Raw genomic sequence first — 20,319 nt, 5'->3', positions numbered from 1 at the left:
CAAGAAAAAAATGCATATTTCCTGAAAATTTCCTGAGTTTTGTCAAGATAATCCTCATCAATTAATTAGCTTGTCTATGCAATAAATTAGAAAAAGCAAGGAACCATATATTTATAAATAGTTAAATGTAATCAAACTCTATAAAAATAGATTTTGATAATATGGAATTGAAATTAAGATAGGCTTAAATTAAAAAAGTAATACCCTTTTAGAGTTTTTTATATCGAATATTTGTTATCAAATCACTTTATATAAATAGTTAACCCAATAAAAAATTATATAACAGAATTCTGATATTTTAAAAATATTTGTATATATTATTAATTTAAAATATACAAAACTAATTCTGATATTTTTTTCAGTAATAATTAGGTTTATAACAGAATTCAAATGTTTCAAAAAAAAAAAAAAAACAGAATTCAAATTGTTTAACGGTATAATTAGTTAATTTTTACGGTACATTATTCATTGTCAACTTTAATTTAAAATTTTAATAAAATATTATGTCAATTTTCTAAGAATATTCGAGTATGATCAAATATTTTTCGACGACTGGGTGCATGCTTAGGTTATGGTACATTGCTTGATGCATTCCCAAACCATCAATGCCAACTTTAAGCTCAAAACCATGCGCTTAAGAGGAGCAATCGAGTATCTTTGACTCTTAAAATTTTCAAAGAATCAAGTATGTTGTCAAATGCCTCTGCATATTTATGTGTGCATATGTGAAGATTCATTTGCAAATACATAAATTATAATTAATTTTTTAAATGCTAAATATTTAGAAAATGGAGATTTGAACCTGATACGACTTCAATCATCGAGTTACCCTAACTTAAGCTAAGAGTAATGATTCTGGAAATATGATAGCAACGGACAATTCTACTTACAACAGTAAGTTGCTAAATATAGGTAGTTAAATGTGAGATTATAGTAATGTCTAATTAATATGACATTTATATATTCTTAGAGACCGTAGGAAAGGGAAGACTTGCATTGATGCAAACGGCAACGCATTAAGAGACTGGCAGACTATCTTTATCACAATTTTACATTGCATGCTGTAGGCTTATCATTATTAAATTACTTTTTCATTTATTATCAAATAATTAAAAAGGCCTCAAACGACTTCGTAATAAAAGGTAGCTTGAGGTACACGTATTCTTTTCTCACAGGGCTCAGGCTCCAATGATTTTCACGAGTGAGAAGCTCACAACATCACACCGCTGCAAAAACAACAATAGAGCTAAAACGAATATTGCATACATTTTTTCTGAATAAACACTTGTCAAACTAACTTTTACTTCCGAGGCAGCAAATAAACTACCCAAGCCTCGCAAATAATGTCATTTTACGCTCCGTCTCATACACCTCACTCTTCAAAGCAAAAGCCAAAAATATTTTTAAAAAAGGAACAGCCATTAAGAGTGTAAGACACCTAAAACTGAACATCTACCAAATGTGAAAAATTGATATAACCAGTCTCTCCAGTCATCCTTTCAGTTTTCACGTCTCCTTCTGCGAGGAGCAGCAGCCGCTCCACCATCATCTTCCTTCTCATCCTCTTCTGCTTCCTCTTTGCTGCTTCCTTCCTTGTTTGAAGACTCAGCAACTGGTGTCGGCTTGTCCTCTACTTTTGCCTGCAAAGCACATTATTAGCAACACAGTTACAGGGAGAACGATTGCCTCTTTACTCATCACCCAGAGAAGCTGGCTAATGTAGTGTAGAGAAATGGAAACCTGGGCTGGGTTTTCAGAACTTACTGGCTTCCTTCCCCCAAAAATAATTTTAAGGAGAACGGTAAATATCACGACGACGATGGATATGAGGATACCAATTGTGAGGTTTGGTTGTTTCTCTGCCTTCTCGATAATATCCTACACAAAAACAATTCTCCTATGTCATGCCACATCCATCACAACGCCATAAGAAGTTTAAAGCAATGAGAATGATATGGCTTACAATAATTTTGTCCTTGTGTTGACTTAAGAAAGAGATGTCTGCAATCTGGTATAGGAGGTCAAACACCTTCTTCTGCAATTGAAAGATGAGATCATGAAGCATCAATTCAGTTGAAAACTATGATATCCTAAGACTGCATGACCACATTACCTGGAAGCCAGCAAGACCATCAATACCAGCAGCTGCATCCTCAGCCTTCTGTTTCTCTTTCTCAACGTCAAACTTTGCCTTCCACTTTGTCTGCCTCAGTGACTCGGCAACCTTCTCATTGTCTGCAATCAAGATATTTCCAAACAAGATGCCATCCTGCATAGTCCATATCTCAATGCCAACAGCAGCAATGGGCTCAAAGTCTGGTTTTTCAAGCTCAAAGTAGTTGGGGTTTGGAATTTCCTGTGGTTTCCATATACCCTTGTAATTGGGGTTGTCAATGAGTGGGGCGTGCCATTTTCCTTTGTAAGCTGGATTTCTCTTCATTGGCCTCTTCCATTCACCACAACCAGGAGCTTCCTCACACTTAGGATTATCAATCTTTGGTGCCTCCCACTCACCATCTTCCTCGTCATCCCAATCTTCGGGTTTTGTGGCTTCAGGATCATCAATTTCCTCAGGCTCATCATCTAACCATCCTTCAGGTTTCACAGCTTCATCATCTTCAATTTCCATAGGTGCATCCTCATCCCAATCATCTGGTTTCACTGCATTAGGATCAGGAATTTTTGCTCTCTCATCCCAGTCCTCAGGCTTCTTATCATCTGGATCAGGAATGGTCTTGGCAGGAACTAGAGGAGGCTCAAAATCGTCTGAAGAAAGGAAATTAGCCTTCTTTTTCTCCTCCCCATCAAGTAAAATTTGCAGTTCATTGTCAGGTTTCAAAATAGCAGTGTACACATGAGTAAGCTTGTCTGAAGGGACAGATGGTGGGAACTTGAGATGGTGTTCAACATATTCGCCACTCTTTGGGTTCTTATGCTTTAGGATAAAGTGCACCTTGTTTGTGGCCCCACATTTATCAGGTCCAAACATTATTGAATAAGGAGATTCATTGTCAAATTCTTTAGCTGTCCATCCAGCTCCCTGAGGCCGCAGGTATTTAAGGTATGCACCACCACATTCAAGCCCATTCTGGAAACGAGTCTCAAATTGAAGGACAATTGTTCCACCCTTTAGAATAGCAGGGTTGTCGAGCTCTTTCACTATGGCATACTTCTTAGCCTTTTCACTAACAAGAAGACCATATTCATCATGACCCTCACTCTTTGCATGCTTCCATACACCTAAACCAAAATAGAAATATCAACAACATAAATTTGCACATCAGCACAAGTTAAAAAGAAAGAATTTCAAGTAAACCAAACAAAATCTCAAATGCCAACCCTCATAATCATCATTTAAATGGTAGTGCAAAGCAAAGAAGGAATAATAAATAAGGATTAGGTGGTTGGGAGTAAATGAAAACCGGAAAAGACAACCTTAATTCACTAGATAAATCATAAAAATCACCCAGAAGCTTCACTAGATAAATCCACCATAAGATATACAAATCCCGAGAAATCCACAACCATCTTAAGAGAGATTGCAAACACCAATATCATCACATTCCTCTTTCTGTCTCTCCCTCCCTCCCTCGGCACCTTTCCCAACTATCAATTAACCAGTAAGCAGTGTCTACTATCTAGGCAAAATATGAAACTGAATTTCGTTTCCTCCACTCGTCGAATAACATAACCCTCAGTAAAAACAACCTTTAAACATTTTCAATTCTTACACCAGACGAGTATCGAAATTGACCCAATAATCACATGTAATTAAAGCAAGCAATCATTTTGTGCGCCGAAATATCAACATCGCTATATTATCAGCAAAGCAAATTTATAACTAAGGGATTACGAGAAAACCTAGTAAAACGAAAAGGAAAAACTTTCAAATCAGTAATTAGTCTTATAGCACCAACGATACCAAATAGAACAAGCAAAGACAGAAATATTAAAATTCAAATTTGCCTTCAAATAGAAAGAGAACGATAAATCAGAAATCAAACTCGAGATCTAAATTATACCTTTGTAGTCATCTTTATCAGAAACAACCCATCGCCCTTCAAATGAATCCTCGAAGGACTCGTAAAAGATCTACATCAACAATACATTACACGTGCATCAAACAAAAAGCACAAAAAATAGTAAAAAGAAAAGGGGAAAAAAAAACTCTGCTTCCATACAAAAGAACACTGAGAAAATGTTATTGTTAATTACCTTATCGTCATCAGAGGCACGGAGCTGACTGAAGGAAACGAAAGCTACCAAGAACAAAAGAGCCAATCGCAGAGAGACGCGTTTCGCTTCTCCCATTTATCTCTCGCTCGAAAACTCACTCAAAACCCTAAGTTTGATGAGGGGATGATTGATCTGAAGATCTGGATCTGATCTAATACAAGAACCAAGCTACTAGATTTTGACTTCGCGACACATTGAGATGTGTGCATACATGTAGTGATATGGAGATCTTGGGCGAGGAGAGAGAATGCAATCTTGTTGTCTCCACCAATCAAAATACTTGCCACGTGAAATAGACCAATCATCATTAGCCACGTAAGAACCTCAGCACTTCTTCGGTGCACTTTAGTGAAATTACCAACATTTTTACAATTACGGGCTTGACCCGGTCTCACCACTGAGTCGCTTTCTGGTTATGGACAAGGCCCACCGGTTCGGCCTATGCTTTAAGTATTCCACTGCACTCACCTACTGATCCAGTTTCAGTAAGAGTTGTTCAGCTAATGCAACAGACCGGGTTGATTATTTTGATTTAGTTTTATTTTTTTTTCCTTTTTTTTAATATTGTGAATAACTCACCGATTAAAAAAATTTTTAGTTAATTTCTTAATTTAAAAAATATGTTAATAATTAATTATTTTATTAGTTTTAATTATTAAATATCTTATTATTTATATTGAGAATATTTTAAAAAAATTTTATACTTAATAAGTAAAAATTAACATATTTTTTAAATTTCAGCAATATTTTAATTTATTTTTTTAAAATAAAAAAAATTAAGCAGTGAATTTCTTACATTAAGAAAACTAAATAGTAGCTTTATCTTTTAAAATCCAAATGACTGATCATCTCCAACCATTTTGAAAAAGGGAAAAGAAAACGAGAATATGAAATTTCCCATCAGTAAGTATAACCACAAATTGAAATATAAAAGAATCTTGAATTTGAATCTGAAATTTTTATTCGCTTTTTGAAATTACATTAGCTGGTCCAATTAATACCGGAATTTCACTTTTAAGTTATTCAGGATTCTGCAACAGTTTTGTCGCAGCTGTTAGAGTATGCTACTAAAGAACAAAACTGCTAGTATGGAGTTGCTTCAAAAGAAGCAACACAAGAGACTGTGGGAGTTTCCTTGTGTGCTTGCTACCATACCATGAATATCCCTTTATGCACATGCAGTATCTGATATTGGAAAGAAGAAGCAAATCTACGCTTGAAACATTTACCATAAAGTTCTATATTAAAACCCCAAATGTTGCCAAAAATAAACTATAAAAGATAAATATGCATATTAGTTATGATTCTATATGTATCTTGAGCCTTCAAGAAATGTAGAGAGCTCATACTATATGTCAGTGTAACAGGTTCGCCCAAAATCGCTTTTCTTAGTGTCGCAGAGATAAAATCAAACCCGCTGCACCTAATAGCAAATGTGCATATCTGGTGGTCGGGGAATTTAAATTGGATTCATTTCGCCTCCTATGAACAGAAACCGATCGAGTAGCTATTCTATGGTGCAAATTCATCCATCTTTCCACGATGCAAGACGTAGACATGATGCTGTTTCTCGTCGGGCTAAATCACCACAATAATTTTCAATGAGTTGATTTTGAAGCAAACCTACCTGATATCATCTTTGGTTGGCTAGCTTACCTGGTGCAGATGGGGTGCAAGAGTTTGAACGCATAATTACACGAGAGCCAACTTTTGCTGAACTCCTCACCTCAACTGCTAAGTACGCCAAAACGCTTGAAATTTGAGAGAAGCTAGAGTAGCCGTTGAGGGGGAGAGTTCAGAGAAAGTTAGATCTCCAAAAATCCTTATAGGTAAAGAGCTGCGTCCGCGCTGATGATAAAAGTGCTGCTGATGGTATTTATACACGAGCACCTGAAATCCTATCAAGTTGAGGTGAAAAAGCGAGGCCTTTTAGTTTTTGGTACGTGCGTAGAATCAAGACAAAGACTCTGACCTTTCCAAGATTGGTCGGGAGCAATGGAGGAGAACTAAGAGGAAATTTCGTGAACATTTTCTAACATATTCGAAAAAGTCTTGTAGGCTGAAAAGGAAAGGAAAGATTTATTTAAAGCAGTGCCTTTGGAGACATCCGGGGAAGTTGGAAAGACTGAGAGGTCTATTCGAATGTCTCTATTAACAAGGGATCTGCTGCCAAGTACCTGTGGGATACATTACTGTGCAAATGCCTAACTGAGTGATTTTTCTATGATAAAGATGAGCAAAAAAGACAACCGAACCATCATTATTTTCAATGAAGTCTGCATATCAGAAAGGCACAAACTTTGCTACTGTAAATCAAATAATGACCCTTAACCATCTTAAAGAGCTATTATACATGTGAGACACTGTTAATTATTTGCCTGGGGCGTCAAGAACAATTCTCCATTCAATTACAGAAATTCCAATTCTTAGGTTTCGACGCCAACCGTGTGTTGCTTTCAATTGACGGCGACGTCAAAGTTGGCTGCGGTATTAGTTCCTGAGCCCACTGCTTTATGATTAACTTTTCTTGCTTTTAACTTAGTGTACGACATCAATAATGTTGAAGGATTTATGATTTGTCCCTTCTATGATTTGGTCCCGTGAAATTAGCCATACGTTTCTGTCTGCAAACTCCAAGTTGATCAATTTAATTAGTTATAATAACTAATGGTTTGGTATTACAGTGGGTGTAGAACATATTGAAGTCTGTGACACAAGCAACACATAGCAATTGATACTTGAGGATAATCATGGCAATAGTTCTTAACGAGCATTATATAAAGCAAAATGGAACTTTGCAACCTTTATACGCATGTTGGCCTGGTTGCCGCGGGTGACTACTGTTGCTATATATTTTTTATTTATCCATGAGTAAGAATTAGAGAGAGTTGAGTCTCCAAAGCCATGGAGAATAAAAAAATATGAAGTACAATTAATTAACCTCCCTCTCGTTTAATTAAATGATAGTGCACCATTCAAAACTAAGATAATTTATTACCTGTGGAAGTTCAAAAATATCTGGGTTGCTGCAGATTCTTGAACTCGCTCCTTGAAATTATTATTAATTTCTTCATGGAGGGATTGAAGGTGAAGATAAAATTTTAAAATGGAAACGTCTCCATTCTTGCATGTAGTTGAATTTGTTGAAACTATGCTTGCATTAAATGATGGGAGAGTAAGCCTTCAATCCCCTCCAAAGGTCTCCAACATTTCCATGGCCTGGAATATTGGAAGCCTTTGAGGGAGATTGGAAGCTTCTCTAACCATTCTAGCAATGTCAGTGTCTCGATCTACATCAGAATTACAAACATTCAAGTCTTTATATAGGCTGAATTGCCCAGTTGCTGGAAAATTGTGGTTGAATCTTCTGTAAAACAACCTAGTTGTTTAGCTTATTTAATTGCAATAATAGTCCGACTTAGACACAGTTAGTGCTGTTTATTGTTCAATATTCTTCACTGAAGAAAAATTTTCTCGATTTCCCTATATCTGCATGCAAAAGCAGTATGTGTCAACTTGTATGAACTGTATACTTTTGTATAATGAAAAAGATATATCCCTAATTGACTCATTGTCCACTGCAAAGGTCAAGAGAGTGACTAAAGGGAATTCAACCTTGGTGCCCACAGAAGTTCATTGTTTACAAAGACCACATATCCAACCCTATCGGGAAATATAAATCTATAGGCGTAGGCTGGGAATCTGTAGCTTCCTATGCAGGTATTTTTTTTTCATGTATTCCACAAACCTGAAATGGACATTAATGCTTGCATCCTGCTTCCCTAGTCACATGGGCAAATTCTTCTTTTGCCACGTCATCTAGGTGATGAACTATAAAGTATAGTGCAGTGGTTTTGCTAAAAAGTTGATGAATTTCAAATTTAAAAACTACTGACATCCCTTCTTTCCAGCCATGCAAAACAACCAACTCTGCACCACTCAGCTGGGAAAAAACAAGTGAAAGAAACTTCCTTTCAAAATCAAATCTTCTGTAGAATATATTTAGTGCACCATATCTTCACAAAGTATAGTTAAAAATATTGTATTGAATTCCGTCGTGCATGATCAGGCACTGAAGATTTTTGAATTCATTCTGTTATTTTTCTTTTCATGCCCACCTTGAATCGGATAATTAAAGGGTCAATGCTATATAAATAATGAGTTATATTTAAAGTTTTTGCTTTCTGAAATTAAGTGTCATCTCTTCCTAGTGTAGTAGCGTCACCAATATCGATCACGTTGCTTTAGAAATTTGCAAAACTGACGTATTAACGCTTCTAAGGTGATGGGCATGGGTCTAGAATCCTAAAACAAAAGAATATGTATGTATGTATGTAACTATATATGTATACATCTTATCGCATCTGACTTTATTAGAATCAACAAGGATATTGGCTGGCGGCTAGGTCTATACTGATAAACTGGTGGTGCATACTGTGGAAAAGATTATCGGCACAAATTCATTAAGGATTTGATTCTTAAGAGATTGAAAAATATCCACTTTATGTCCAATCCTTGCATTTTGGTCAATTTATATTCATTCCCTTTAATTAATTAGGCACAGAGATTATAATCCATTAAATATTAAACTTGCGTTTCCAACCTCATTTCTCTACCTATACACACTTATCATGATAATGAAGGGTCAATTAACATACAACCCACCGTTTGGTTCGAGGTGGGGTGACGCGAACAGCGTGAGAAAATGTATGGCTTATCAGAAAATACAGAAGCAACCTGGTCTTGCATTTTTGAAAAAAAGGGTCTTTTGTGAATTGTTTGCTGGTGAATCAGAGAGTAAAAGCGGGTGTGTGTTATATTACACAAAATTTTATGATCATCAGCAGCAATGACCTTCAAAGCATTTCAATTTGATGTTTTCTTTGAATTGTGCTTTAGAAAAAGCAAATTAGGAGATTTCGTTATTTGAGGATGTCCTCTAAGCTCTAGACAAAGAGTGACCAAACTTCCAGTGATTTCGGTTTAAGAGGTATTTATGGGGTGGGGTTCATGAAGCTATGGAAGCTTCCAGCGATTGGGAAACGTATAGTCTTTTGACGATACAAACTTGCTACCATTTGTTTGGACTTTATACAGGTTTTTCTCACCCCTAATTCATTTTAATTTATTTCGGGGACAACTATAAATTATTATAAATCACATACAAATCATAAATGGTGAACAAAAAGTCCATAATTGATAAATTTAGACAAAAATAAGATTTGACTTTGTTTACCTTTTCTGGGCAAAATTTTGCCAATCATAAATTATAATCAACTTCAATACAACATAAATGAAGTTGTGTCGTTTTTGAGAACTAGGCGTTCAACGGTTCACAGAGATGGCAACATCCAAAACTAATTTGAGGAAAACCACCAAATTAAACATGTGCGAGTAGCCTTTCAAAAAAAATAATTATAAAAAAAAAACACCCATTAGCGAGTCCTTTCTCATCACCACATTAATGCAAGAGACATAGAAGAAACGGAGGCTAGCCGGCTATGATTCAATAGTCCTATGTCATGCTCAGCAGTCAAAGATGGCAGCCAGTGGAAAACAAAAACTTGGTTTTCCTTAAAATACTTCTATCACTGTCAACAAGCGCATCTGGTGTAGTGGTATCATAGTACCCTCCCACGGTACTGACCGGGGTTCGATTCCCCGGATGCGCAAACTGTATTAACCTTTTAAATTTTCTCTGCCCTAAAATGACATGAAAAAAAGAGCCAAGCAACAATTACATTAACTTGCCAGTTTATTATAGCGTATAGAACATCGTTCATGTCTTAACATTACCTTCATACCGCACTCACACTAAAAGCAAAGGATTAGCCCCTAATTCCTGCAGAGCAGAAGGAAAAAAAGAAGGGGGCAACACATGTACATCTCTCAATGCCGCTTGGAATCAACCCCAACAGACTTGGAAGTCTCAGCGCGAGTCTGCTCGCGAGAAAAAGCGTCTCTGTGAATAGGATCAGGAGTACTTTGAAGAACGCTATCGAAGTCTTGGATGTGCGCAACTTTCCTGAAGAAAGATTTCTTCACAAATCTATCAGCCTCATTCGCCACTATCTCAGGCTCCTCTACCTCCGGGATCGTTTCCCTCTCCTTCTTTTTCACCCGTACTGCCGGGGAGTGCAATATCTGCTGCTTGGCTGTGTACAGACCCAGAGATAGCGATATGGCTATCATTCCTAACACCACATAAACGGGCACAAAGTCGCCCCTTATCGCTTTCTTGGTTCTTTTTTCTTGTTTAGGACCGCCGATGTTTGCTGTTGGAGTATATGCCATCATTTTCGGAGAGCTTGAAGTTGCATATGTTGCAGTTCCTCTCAACCGACTCAGCATTGATTTCCAGCAACTCTGCAGATCATAAAAACCAAGTGAGAGAACCACACATTAATGAATTAAACAAAAGGAGAAATTAGCTATTAGTGATGACCCACCAATGATCTCAAAGCCATGATTGGAGAACACACGTAGAAGAAATGTTGTTAAATGGGGCTTAATTGCAACCAGGATTAGGATTAAAACCGATTACTCGCGTGATGCTAATAGCAAATGATCTCATATTGACAGGATAATTATCACCTGATATATATAGGAGAGGGTGATGTCTAAGGGACAATTCTGGAGCCACGTAGAGGGGATGGAAAGTTGAGCGACACTCGTCGATATAAAATTAGGACAGCTTTCAACCTAGAAGGCTCAGGAAGCGGCACGTCATGTCGTACTACAGTAATTTTTTTTTTTGGGCCCTTTTCAAGAGTACTACAGTAATTTCACTCAGGGTAAAGTAATATATTCAGCTATTTTATCTTCTATTACGCATAACAGGATAAGGACATCATGTGGCCAAATTAATCGTGGATTTGTAAACAAGTAACAGCCGCTATCCATAAATTCAGCGAGGTTGATAAAATATCATCACACTGTCTACATATACTGGAAAATAAACATCACTCTTCAATTGCGCATTCTCTTAAGCAATGCACCATCAATTTCCAGGGTAACCTTGCAAAGCAAAGAAGCTGCTTGTGCTGTACGCTGTAATACCTGGCAAGAAAATGAGTGGTCTTTGATTGAGGACTTAACAGTTCACCTGAAGGCTATGATTTTATTATAGATGAAAGATGTCAAAGAAAATCGCAAGGAGAGGGTTTTATCAATGGACAGTTGTCTTTAGCTAGGTTCTTAGAATTTATAGATGGCGGTGGTCCGGCAGGTTTCGAAATTACGTAATCTCACAGTTTAAAAATGCAGCATATACATGATATATAAATACCATACTTAAAAATGTTCTTAAAGAAATAATATCACGTTTTAAAAGTCGTCTTCTTCTAAATTCATAGTTGGAAAATGTTGGGTTTTCGAAAATGTGAAGTTTTATATGCCATTCATCACGAATCTCCTCCTCAGACCAAATGATTGTTCAAAGAAAATTTGAATATCAGGTGCATGTAAAATAAATAATTGTCCTTCCATGTCCAATTTTCCCATTTTTCTGCTTTGTTCCTAATCCAACTAGGTAGCAGTCTCTCCGCCTCCCACCCTCGTCCCCTAAAAACTTATAAATGATACAAAGAACGCTAATTAGCATTAGTATGCAGAAATTTCACGTTGATGTTCCCTAATTCCATCTAAAACCATATATATCTCATCTCTTTGTGAATGCAAGCCATCTCCTGCAAGAAACTCATGTACAGTCCCATCCAATTGAATCAAGCTACAACCAGCACTCTTCTTTACAATCCTATTGCCACTCATCAAACTCCTAACCTTCACCACATCTTCCCATCTGTCTGCATTGGCATAAACATTAGCCAGGATTGAATAGACCCCACCATCTTCAGGTTTTAACTCCATCACCTGCTTTGCTGCCTTCTCTGCAATTTCAACATTCCCATGTATCCTACACCCTCCTAGCAAGCCACTCCACACAGACATATCTCCGCCTGTAGGCAAGTTATTTATCATTTCTATTGCCTCTTTGATCAGCCCAGCCCGGCCAAGCAAATCAGCCATGCAACCATAGTGTTTGGGCTCCCGGCGGACCCCATAAGAAGATTCCATCTCATGGAAAATCTTCCTGGCCTCATCCACCAGCCCCCCATGGCTACATCCTACTAAAACTCCTAAAAAGCTAACTCCGTCAGGTTTAACCCCGGCCTCCATCATTCTTGAGAAGTAATGTAGCGATAACTGACCGTGACCATGCACTGCAATGCCGAGTAGCATCGCATTCCATGTAATTAAACTCTTATCAGGGCTCAATTCAAAAATCTTTAGAGCAGTGCCAATATCGCCACACTTTGCATAAAAATCAACCAAACCAGTTGACAGAAAAGAATCAATTGGTATCTTACTTTTTACAATATAATTGTGAACTTGCTTTCCTTTTTCCAGATCACCCAGTTGTGCACAAGCAGAAAGAATAGATACCAATGCAGTATTATCAGGTCTAAGTTTTAAATCCATCATGAGATTAAATAGTTCAATTGCCTCCTTGCAATGGCTTCCCTGGGCATACCCTGCCATAAGCGTACTCCACGAAACAGAATCTCGCACAGGCATCCGATCAAGAATTTCCCTTGCTTTTTCAATGTCACCGGTTTTAACGAATCCATCAATCAACGAGTTGTAAGAAACCACATCATGATGAGAACTTTCCTCAAACACCTGATAAGCATCGTTTAATCGATTAGATACTGAATAAACATGAATTAGAGAGTTCATTACGTACAAATCTGAGACAAAACCAAATCTCAGAATTTGAGAATGAAGCGATTGGGCCAATGAAAGAACGCGAAGCTGTGAGCAGGCTTTGAGGGCAAAAGGGAAGGAGTGGAAGTCAGGAGGTACAGAGAAGCGGCGCATTTGAAGAAAGTAATGGAGGCCAGTGACAGGAGAGGAATGGAGGGTGTGGATTCTAATGATAAGATTGTAGCAAAAGGGAGAAGGGTTTGGAATAGCATTGAATACAGAAACCGCAAAGCGCAACAGAGACAAGGACGATCTGGGGGTGGTTGCGGTGGTGAGAGAGTAGAGAATTTTGGATAAAATTTTAGAACTGCAAACAGAGAGAAGGCCACAGGTGAAAGCGTGAGCATGGACTTGGTGGAGTTGGCGGAAAGTTTTACATTGCTCGAGGAGATTGTTAATTGAAAGATAGAATAACTGCGAGTAGTCGACGAATGACATTCTGTCACTCTCCCCAGAGATCACATCAGCCTTTTACGCATAAAAAAGACTTCGAAAAAGAAATGGCGAAGCAAAAACGTAACACAAAACCCGTGAACGGCAGGATTCGAACCTGCGCGGGCAGAGCCCACATGATTTCTAGTCATGCCCGATAACCACTCCGGCACGTCCACCTTGAATGGCGTTAACCAGGAGAGTCAAATTAAAAAATAAATAAAAGAAATCTTCGCGATGATTTTTTTTTAAAAGCCGAGGTTTACCCAAATTATAAATGAAAAATTCCACCGAGACCTAAGAGCAAAAAGGACCCAAGTGAAAATGCGAAAACGGTTAAAAAGGCAGGAAAATAGTGAGGGAATCGGAGGTGGAGGGCAAATCTATAATTTAGTTCAGTTAAAATCAATTTGATATTGAGCAACCACCCTCTTATATTACAGTATATTAATTAGAATAGCAAGTTAGTTTAGAAAGGAGATAGCCAGTAACCACAAATCGAAAAAGTATAAGCTATTGACATATAAAAATGAACAATCTTCCCACATTTAGCAGGTAATGCTTCCCACTTAAATGGGATTAGTGCTATTTGACACATAGATTCTCACATCTAAACAAAAGGGGAAAGAGCTGGGCGGTGCAAAACAATCGTACCCTTACAATAAACAAACACCATATCTACTTCCATATTCTCTCTTTACTCTTTAAGAGTATAATCTCCTATACTACTTTTCAATTATTTTATAATTTGCTTACCTCTTTGAGAAGGAGGCCTCCACCTGTTGTATTGATTATCCTCTTTCTTTAGCTTTTCTCCACATGAAAAATGACTCGGCTCTCCTGCTGTTTGTATGTCTTGATGTGAGATCAAGTATTGTAATTTATATGAAGATAGAAGAATAATAAATATTCTTAGTGGGATAAGCATCACCCAGTAAGAGAATAATGCCTTGGTGGTGGACCATTCTCAAGAATAATCATAATTGGCTCTGCTGTTATAGGTCTCTTATACCCAGTGGCCATTATATATAGATGGCATACTGTGAAGAGAAGAAGCAATGCACAGGATACTTATTAGTTATTTTCTTGCTCTCTTTGAACTGATTGAAGTGTTTTTGACAGTGTAAGAAAATATGTGGAGGAAAAGAAAAAAGAAGAAGATGGCATGATAATGGTGAAATCCTCGATCTTCTGTTCTCCTCCTCTTCTTCATGGGGTGGACGTGGAAGTGGGGGCTTAAGGCAAGTCACAGAGGCAAAGGGAAGGTCATGCCTTTCTTCCGGATTTTTTCTTTTCTTTTCTTCTTCTTCTTGTACTTTATATCTCCTTGGCATAAACTGAGTGTGTATATTTCACTCAGGAGCTGTGTGATGCTACTGGTAAAAGCTATGCCAATCTGTTTTGTGTGTTAGTTTATAGCTACTTCCTTGATGTCTACTTGCTATCTTTCTTTCTTTCCTTTTTTTTTTGTTATTTTCTAAAGAAGTACAATTTGCAAGGCTCGGTTTGTTGGATTTGTGGAATTTACATAGAAAAAAGTGAGATCTTATATTTTGAGTTTATGGTAAATCGAATTCATATAAAAGTTGTTAAGATATATTCTAAATTTCTAATGGTTCAGACACTCTTTTCTCACCCATTGCAAGGAAAATAAACTAGATGGCAATTAGCCATACACAGCTGTGTGGTGTGGGTGATGCGTTTTTATATGAATATCCAGGTTAATTAGAGCCAATGAGTAAATCCGGTAATATTTAAATTAGGAGAAATTAAATTAAATTATATTATCAAGGAAATTAAACACAGCCCTTACTGCTTTTCCAATGAGTGATTAGAAAAAGAAAATCATATTACTGAAACATTAATCGAGTGACAGAGGAACTTCAGTTGAAGATAGAATTTCTATTTGGTCATGTTTTTGATGCGTCCGAATCTGAATCTCTCCAAGTCGAAACCACGTCCGAAGTGTAATGATCGAAACATATGAGCTGGGATTGGAACCCCAATAAGCAGTTTGAGGTATCTTTCAATTTCGAGTTCGGATTTCCATCTTCCAATTTTCGGGGTATTTTGGTAGTAATGTAACAATTTCGATACTAACATACAACAAATTATTAATAAGTAGCGACGACCGAGTCCTGCAAATTAGCACATATACGCATGCTAATCAAAATCAATGCATGCAGCTTTCTAAATTGAGAATCTGGCCTACACTCTCTCTATATATATAGTTAGAGAATTAAAATTTCAAATTAAAATACATCGATTAATTTTATTTATTTTTTATTAATAATTTTTTAAAAAAAATAAAAAAAAATGTCCAACAATAATTATCCCAAGTAGAGGAGAGCTTTAGCCAACACATAGCAGCGCTTTGCTTTTCTGAAAATCTTAACTAGAAGATCACACATTATAGCAATGAATGAAACAGCTAGACATTAACGCATAACAGGGGACCACTTGCCCACCATCCTGCTTGAAACGGCTTCGACCAATAAATTAATAAAAACAATAAAATAAGAATAAACATAAAAAGCTCTAAACGGCACATCCGCATGGAAAAAACGCATCCCATGATCGCAATACGCATTCATTAAAACGTTTTTTTGACTCCACAGCCACAGCTATGGAACCATGACCATATTAAACACATGGGTCCATACCACAATACGTCTGCCAAACCTTCATCCTACATATGGCTAAACAAGCAAATATAATCAGGCACTGGTGAGTGATATGGTTTACTAGTAAAGATAGTTGTTATTACAGAAGATAAGGGTGGCTATGTTTCCTTGGAGTCGTTAAGTAATGAAAAATAAAGTTGTCATCTTCGAGATAACGTAAGCACAAGTTTGGAAAGAAAGTGGGAATGGTGACAGAAGGCAATGGGAAAAGCCCATCACCTTCAAGTCGGACATATTATGATGTCATATAAATATAATCCTTGTTTCTTAAAGCCACCTTAATAATGCTAATAAGCTTCCGAAAAAAAAAAAAAAAAGAAATCTCCTGCAGACAAAACTATGTGCCCCCAAGTCATGAAGGGGAATTACCGTCTATCCCATAACTCCAATAATCGTATTGCCTACTTCACTAGCAATCCTATAATTATTTTCGTCAACATCATATGACTATTTCCATATCTGAAATACGTTTAGTTGCCACCGGACATGATCTCCAATCAAAGATCCAGACGCTTCTTCATAGCTTCATAAACCAAATATGTTATGCTTGCAGATGGCACAACTTTCAGAAGATTTGGGAAAAGTCCTTTGTAGAAACCTCTAAAACCTTCATTCTGGAATGTTCTCCAAAATACATCAGACATGCCCTTATAAGCAGCAGCAGAATTAGAATGCTGTGCTTGCATTCTGAAAAGACAGAGCAAAGCAGAAATGAAACATTGAGCTTTCTGGATAGATAACAAAAATTCATTGGAATAAACCTGAGAACAAGCGAAATATTCAACCTTCACTCTCAATCCACTAAATATATACATATATGGACACTACATATGATACCTGGTTCTGATAACCTGCAAGGGATAAACACATGATGCTCCAAACGCTGCTGAGATTGTCCCACAACCCAATTGCACAAGAGGACCCGGTTCTATAGAGCATTTAAAGCTTTCAGAACAATAGCTCCCTTTAAATCATAAAACCTAGAGAGATGATAAACAACAGGAATGAAAAAAATGTACCACTATCATGCAGAATATATGTCTTTGACATGTCTTTCAGCGTTTCATAGGCAGCAAGGTCAATCCCAGCATAAGGTATAATCCCAAGAAGAGATGGCACAATGCCTTTATAAAAGGCTCGTGGTCCTTCCTGAACCCATATATTCTTTGTTAGAACTCCCAGCTTTGGAGCATTTCCACCTTCACAAATTTGTAATCGAGTTTTCACAAGATCTAATGGATAGATAGCAGTTTGTGCCACCGCACCAGCAATACCACCAGCCAAAAGTCTCTCAGCAGGACCTATATCACCTTTGTCTCCTCCCTTAAAATCCCCAATGACGTTCTTTAACAATTCATAAGAATAAAACTTAATAGCACTTTCCGGTGCTACCTTCACAACATTTAGTCCATTGCCTCGAAAGAAACCCAAGAAACCATCTTGCTTCCATATCTTCTTTATAGCAGGAACAAGACGAGCATTTGTTGTCTGAACTTGCAAAACCACCTTCAAGCGATCAAGGGGAGCAGTTGCAGTACGAGAAGCAGCTCCCGCTATTCCCCCTGCAATAAAATATTTACTCCTATTAACATGCTTACTGATGCCTTCTGGAATAACAGCTTGCTCTCCAATATCTACAAGGCATACCCTTTCCCAATGATGGTATATGTTTTCAATTGTAGCTTCATGTGGATAAAGCAAAAGAAAGTCTCTCCATTCTTCAAATGTTATAGTTCCATTATTATCCTTATCAACATGTTCTACAAAACGGGCAAGCTCCTCATCATCGATTTCAATCCCTGTGAAGCAGAAACTGCCAGGGCTTATAAGATGAAAACAACAAGTGCATTTAAAGCAAGGCCTAGCAAATGCACAGAGCATAAACAAGAACCAGCATATGCAAGTAACCATACCACAGTAAGCTTCCATCAAGATGATACAGTTTCCAGCATAAATAAATAATTAGAAAGGGCATTTAAGGTTAATAATTGTTAACTGAGGTCACATAGTCTAGGATAGATGAAGACTTTCAAAAGCAATGCAATGCAACACCTAAGGAGACAAGGGAGAAGAATGCAAGAGAAAAGAGAAGAATAAAACATGAAAGCAAATAGAGAAGTAGAGAAGAAAATTGAGGTAAGGTAGAGAATATCGACAACTCAGTTAATTTGAGATGATATTTGGAATCTGTCAATAGAGTAGTTTTCATATTAATTACACTTAGGCAAAGGTAATTTAGACTTTGAGCAAATAATAACAACTCTGGATACAAAACATTAAGAAAGCAATATAGGTAAATGATCAACCTCTGGCCTACAATTTCCTATATTCATTGGCTTAAAATGCTAAATAACGCATTCTAGAAGACTCTCAGTGAATTAAATGGGTGATAGCAAGTGAAAACTTTGATTACATTATACAAGGCTATAAAGTTGGCAGCCGCCACCTCAAGCAGCTCCCAAAACACAACTATTACAAAAGATGGACTTTCTCACTCATACAGAAGGAACATTGCCCATTTTGTAATCCAATACTAACACAAAAGAAAAAAAGCTCAGGCATTAAAAATTCAGTTCATATTGTGCAAACCGGATTGCTAGTAATAATGCCCAAAATGTTCTCCTATGGCCTGCTATCAACCAACCCTAGATCATGATTGTAAGCATAGGATCCAAATAAATGGAATAATTGAAGAGACTATCCAAACTAAATCTATTAAGAAAACTAAAGCTTCAATGCGTTTGTTTATAAAAAATAAAAGTCTACATTGGACGTCTGATTAGCAATATATAGTTAACAACAACTATCATAAATAAAGTATTCCGATCAATATAAATATCAAAAGCATCACCATATACAGTTATTAACAGCACAATTTCACTGTGAATGTGATTGATCAATGCAGTCCCTATAAGAAAACAATTCGAAGTTAAAAACAATAAAGTAGTGAAATTTATACCAGCCTTAACAAGCGCATCCCATAACTCTTCAGGCAAAATGCACCCATTGTGTTCCACGTCAATTGCCTGGAAAATCCGATACAACTCCAGCTCTTTATCGTCCATATACCTCCTAAACTCCTGATAATCTACCCGTCCATCCCTATTGGCATCGCAGACCTTCAACAAATCCTTAGCATATTTATACTCCGCTGGAATCTGCAGCGCCGATAACCCTGCCTCGATCTGCGCGTAATCCAAGTATCCAGTATTCGTAGCGTCAAAGAAATTAAACAGACTCCGTAATCTAACATCCCTCTCTTCTTTGGTTTCCCGCAATGCCAACAAGACATGATCCATTGTTACAGGACCCGATTTCTTAACGGGGTTGCAGCAACCGGAGCGGTTGGGGTTCGTTTCCATTTCCGGCAGCCCAACACGGTGCTCGACGGCGTGACCCGCTCCGGACATGGTAAAAATTCCCAAATTGCAGAAACGCTACCTGCTGGATAGGCGCATGAGCTGCATCAAACGGGCTGTTTTTCCCTGTTTGTTGGTATAGATCTCCGCGTGTTGACCGAGTAATTAATAGGGAATCAATTAAAACAGAAACGAGATTCCCGTCAATGAAATACCCTGTTAAAATTCGACTGGAATCAGTGAGAAAAAAAAAGAAAGGATCATGAGTAGAAGTGATGGCCCAAGAAAAGATGTCAAAATGCGGAAGAAGGGAGATTGGACATGAAATGTAAGGAGTGAGAATGGAGCGGTTTCAGGCGATAAAAAGCTTTGGTTAGTCCATGCGCCAATGGCGGGTGAAAGGGGAAACTTTGCCCAGATATTATTGCGTTTCAGACGAGTTTGAATTGGCACGTGTTATTGATGGGTTTTATGGGAACTGATGAGCGAATTGGGCTATGGGCACGTAAAAGATAGAGAAACAGATTAAACAGTAACCCAAAAGATGGTGGTATTATTTGCCATTCAAGCTACGGAAAACGTCCTCCATATGTTTGTGCAATTGTGCGAGAGACTGGAATGGAAAAGGAAATTGCGTTGTTGGCTTGGCTAGGTCTGCAATCTCAATAAAATAGCTATTGGTCTGGCCTCTCAAGGCGCAAGAAGAGAAGGGGGGCCGAACCGAATAAGGGAATACAGAATATCCTTGTGGCCGGGGCCAATTTTTGCTTTTCCTGGACCTATGGGCGAGTTCTAATGTGAATAAAAATCTCTTTGCACAAATTATTCAATCTCTTCTCCCC

The 20,319-nt window shown here is 37.5% G+C and overlaps 4 protein-coding genes and 2 non-coding genes across 6 annotated transcripts; 1 reads left to right on the top strand and 5 right to left on the bottom strand.

Moving 5' to 3' along the window:
- Positions 1–1,241: 1,241 nt before the first annotated feature.
- Positions 1,242–4,447, bottom strand: LOC110617417 (calnexin homolog). The gene is made up of 6 exons (XM_021760169.2): positions 4,216–4,447; positions 4,023–4,092; positions 2,114–3,240; positions 1,964–2,035; positions 1,765–1,878; positions 1,242–1,640 (listed from the first exon to the last, which is right to left on the bottom strand). The coding sequence occupies exons 1-6, from the start codon at positions 4,309–4,311 to the stop codon at positions 1,500–1,502; spliced, it is 1,620 nt and encodes a 539-aa protein (XP_021615861.1). The 5' UTR covers positions 4,312–4,447; the 3' UTR covers positions 1,242–1,499.
- A 5,390-nt stretch (positions 4,448–9,837) lies between these two features.
- On the top strand, positions 9,838–9,908 carry TRNAG-CCC. Its single transcript has one exon. It is a non-coding gene; the product is annotated as a tRNA-Gly (tRNA).
- A 42-nt stretch (positions 9,909–9,950) lies between these two features.
- LOC110616795 lies at positions 9,951–10,845 on the bottom strand. The gene is made up of 2 exons (XM_021759287.2): positions 10,686–10,845; positions 9,951–10,602 (listed from the first exon to the last, which is right to left on the bottom strand). Exons 1-2 carry the CDS (start codon positions 10,701–10,703, stop codon positions 10,126–10,128), a joined length of 495 nt encoding a protein of 164 aa, XP_021614979.2. The 5' UTR covers positions 10,704–10,845; the 3' UTR covers positions 9,951–10,125.
- An 822-nt stretch (positions 10,846–11,667) lies between these two features.
- LOC122721191 (pentatricopeptide repeat-containing protein At5g61800) lies at positions 11,668–13,571 on the bottom strand. Its single transcript, XM_043957377.1, has one exon. The coding sequence runs from the start codon at positions 13,438–13,440 to the stop codon at positions 11,839–11,841; it is 1,602 nt and encodes a 533-aa protein (XP_043813312.1). The 5' UTR covers positions 13,441–13,571; the 3' UTR covers positions 11,668–11,838.
- On the bottom strand, positions 13,532–13,613 carry TRNAS-AGA. Its single transcript has one exon. It is a non-coding gene; the product is annotated as a tRNA-Ser (tRNA).
- A 2,627-nt stretch (positions 13,614–16,240) lies between these two features.
- Positions 16,241–20,282, bottom strand: LOC110618234 (calcium-dependent mitochondrial ATP-magnesium/phosphate carrier protein 2). The gene is made up of 4 exons (XM_021761364.2): positions 19,078–20,282; positions 17,138–17,917; positions 16,956–17,046; positions 16,241–16,805 (listed from the first exon to the last, which is right to left on the bottom strand). The coding sequence occupies exons 1-4, from the start codon at positions 19,526–19,528 to the stop codon at positions 16,616–16,618; spliced, it is 1,512 nt and encodes a 503-aa protein (XP_021617056.1). The 5' UTR covers positions 19,529–20,282; the 3' UTR covers positions 16,241–16,615.
- Between the last annotated feature and the right edge of the window lie 37 nt (positions 20,283–20,319).

The sequence above is a fragment of the Manihot esculenta genome, chromosome 6 (genome assembly GCF_001659605.2).
Source record: "Manihot esculenta cultivar AM560-2 chromosome 6, M.esculenta_v8, whole genome shotgun sequence".
NCBI lineage: Eukaryota > Viridiplantae > Streptophyta > Magnoliopsida > Malpighiales > Euphorbiaceae > Manihot > Manihot esculenta.
Note: the sequence above shows the minus strand (reverse complement) of the source record. Positions and strands in the feature narration are given on the sequence as shown.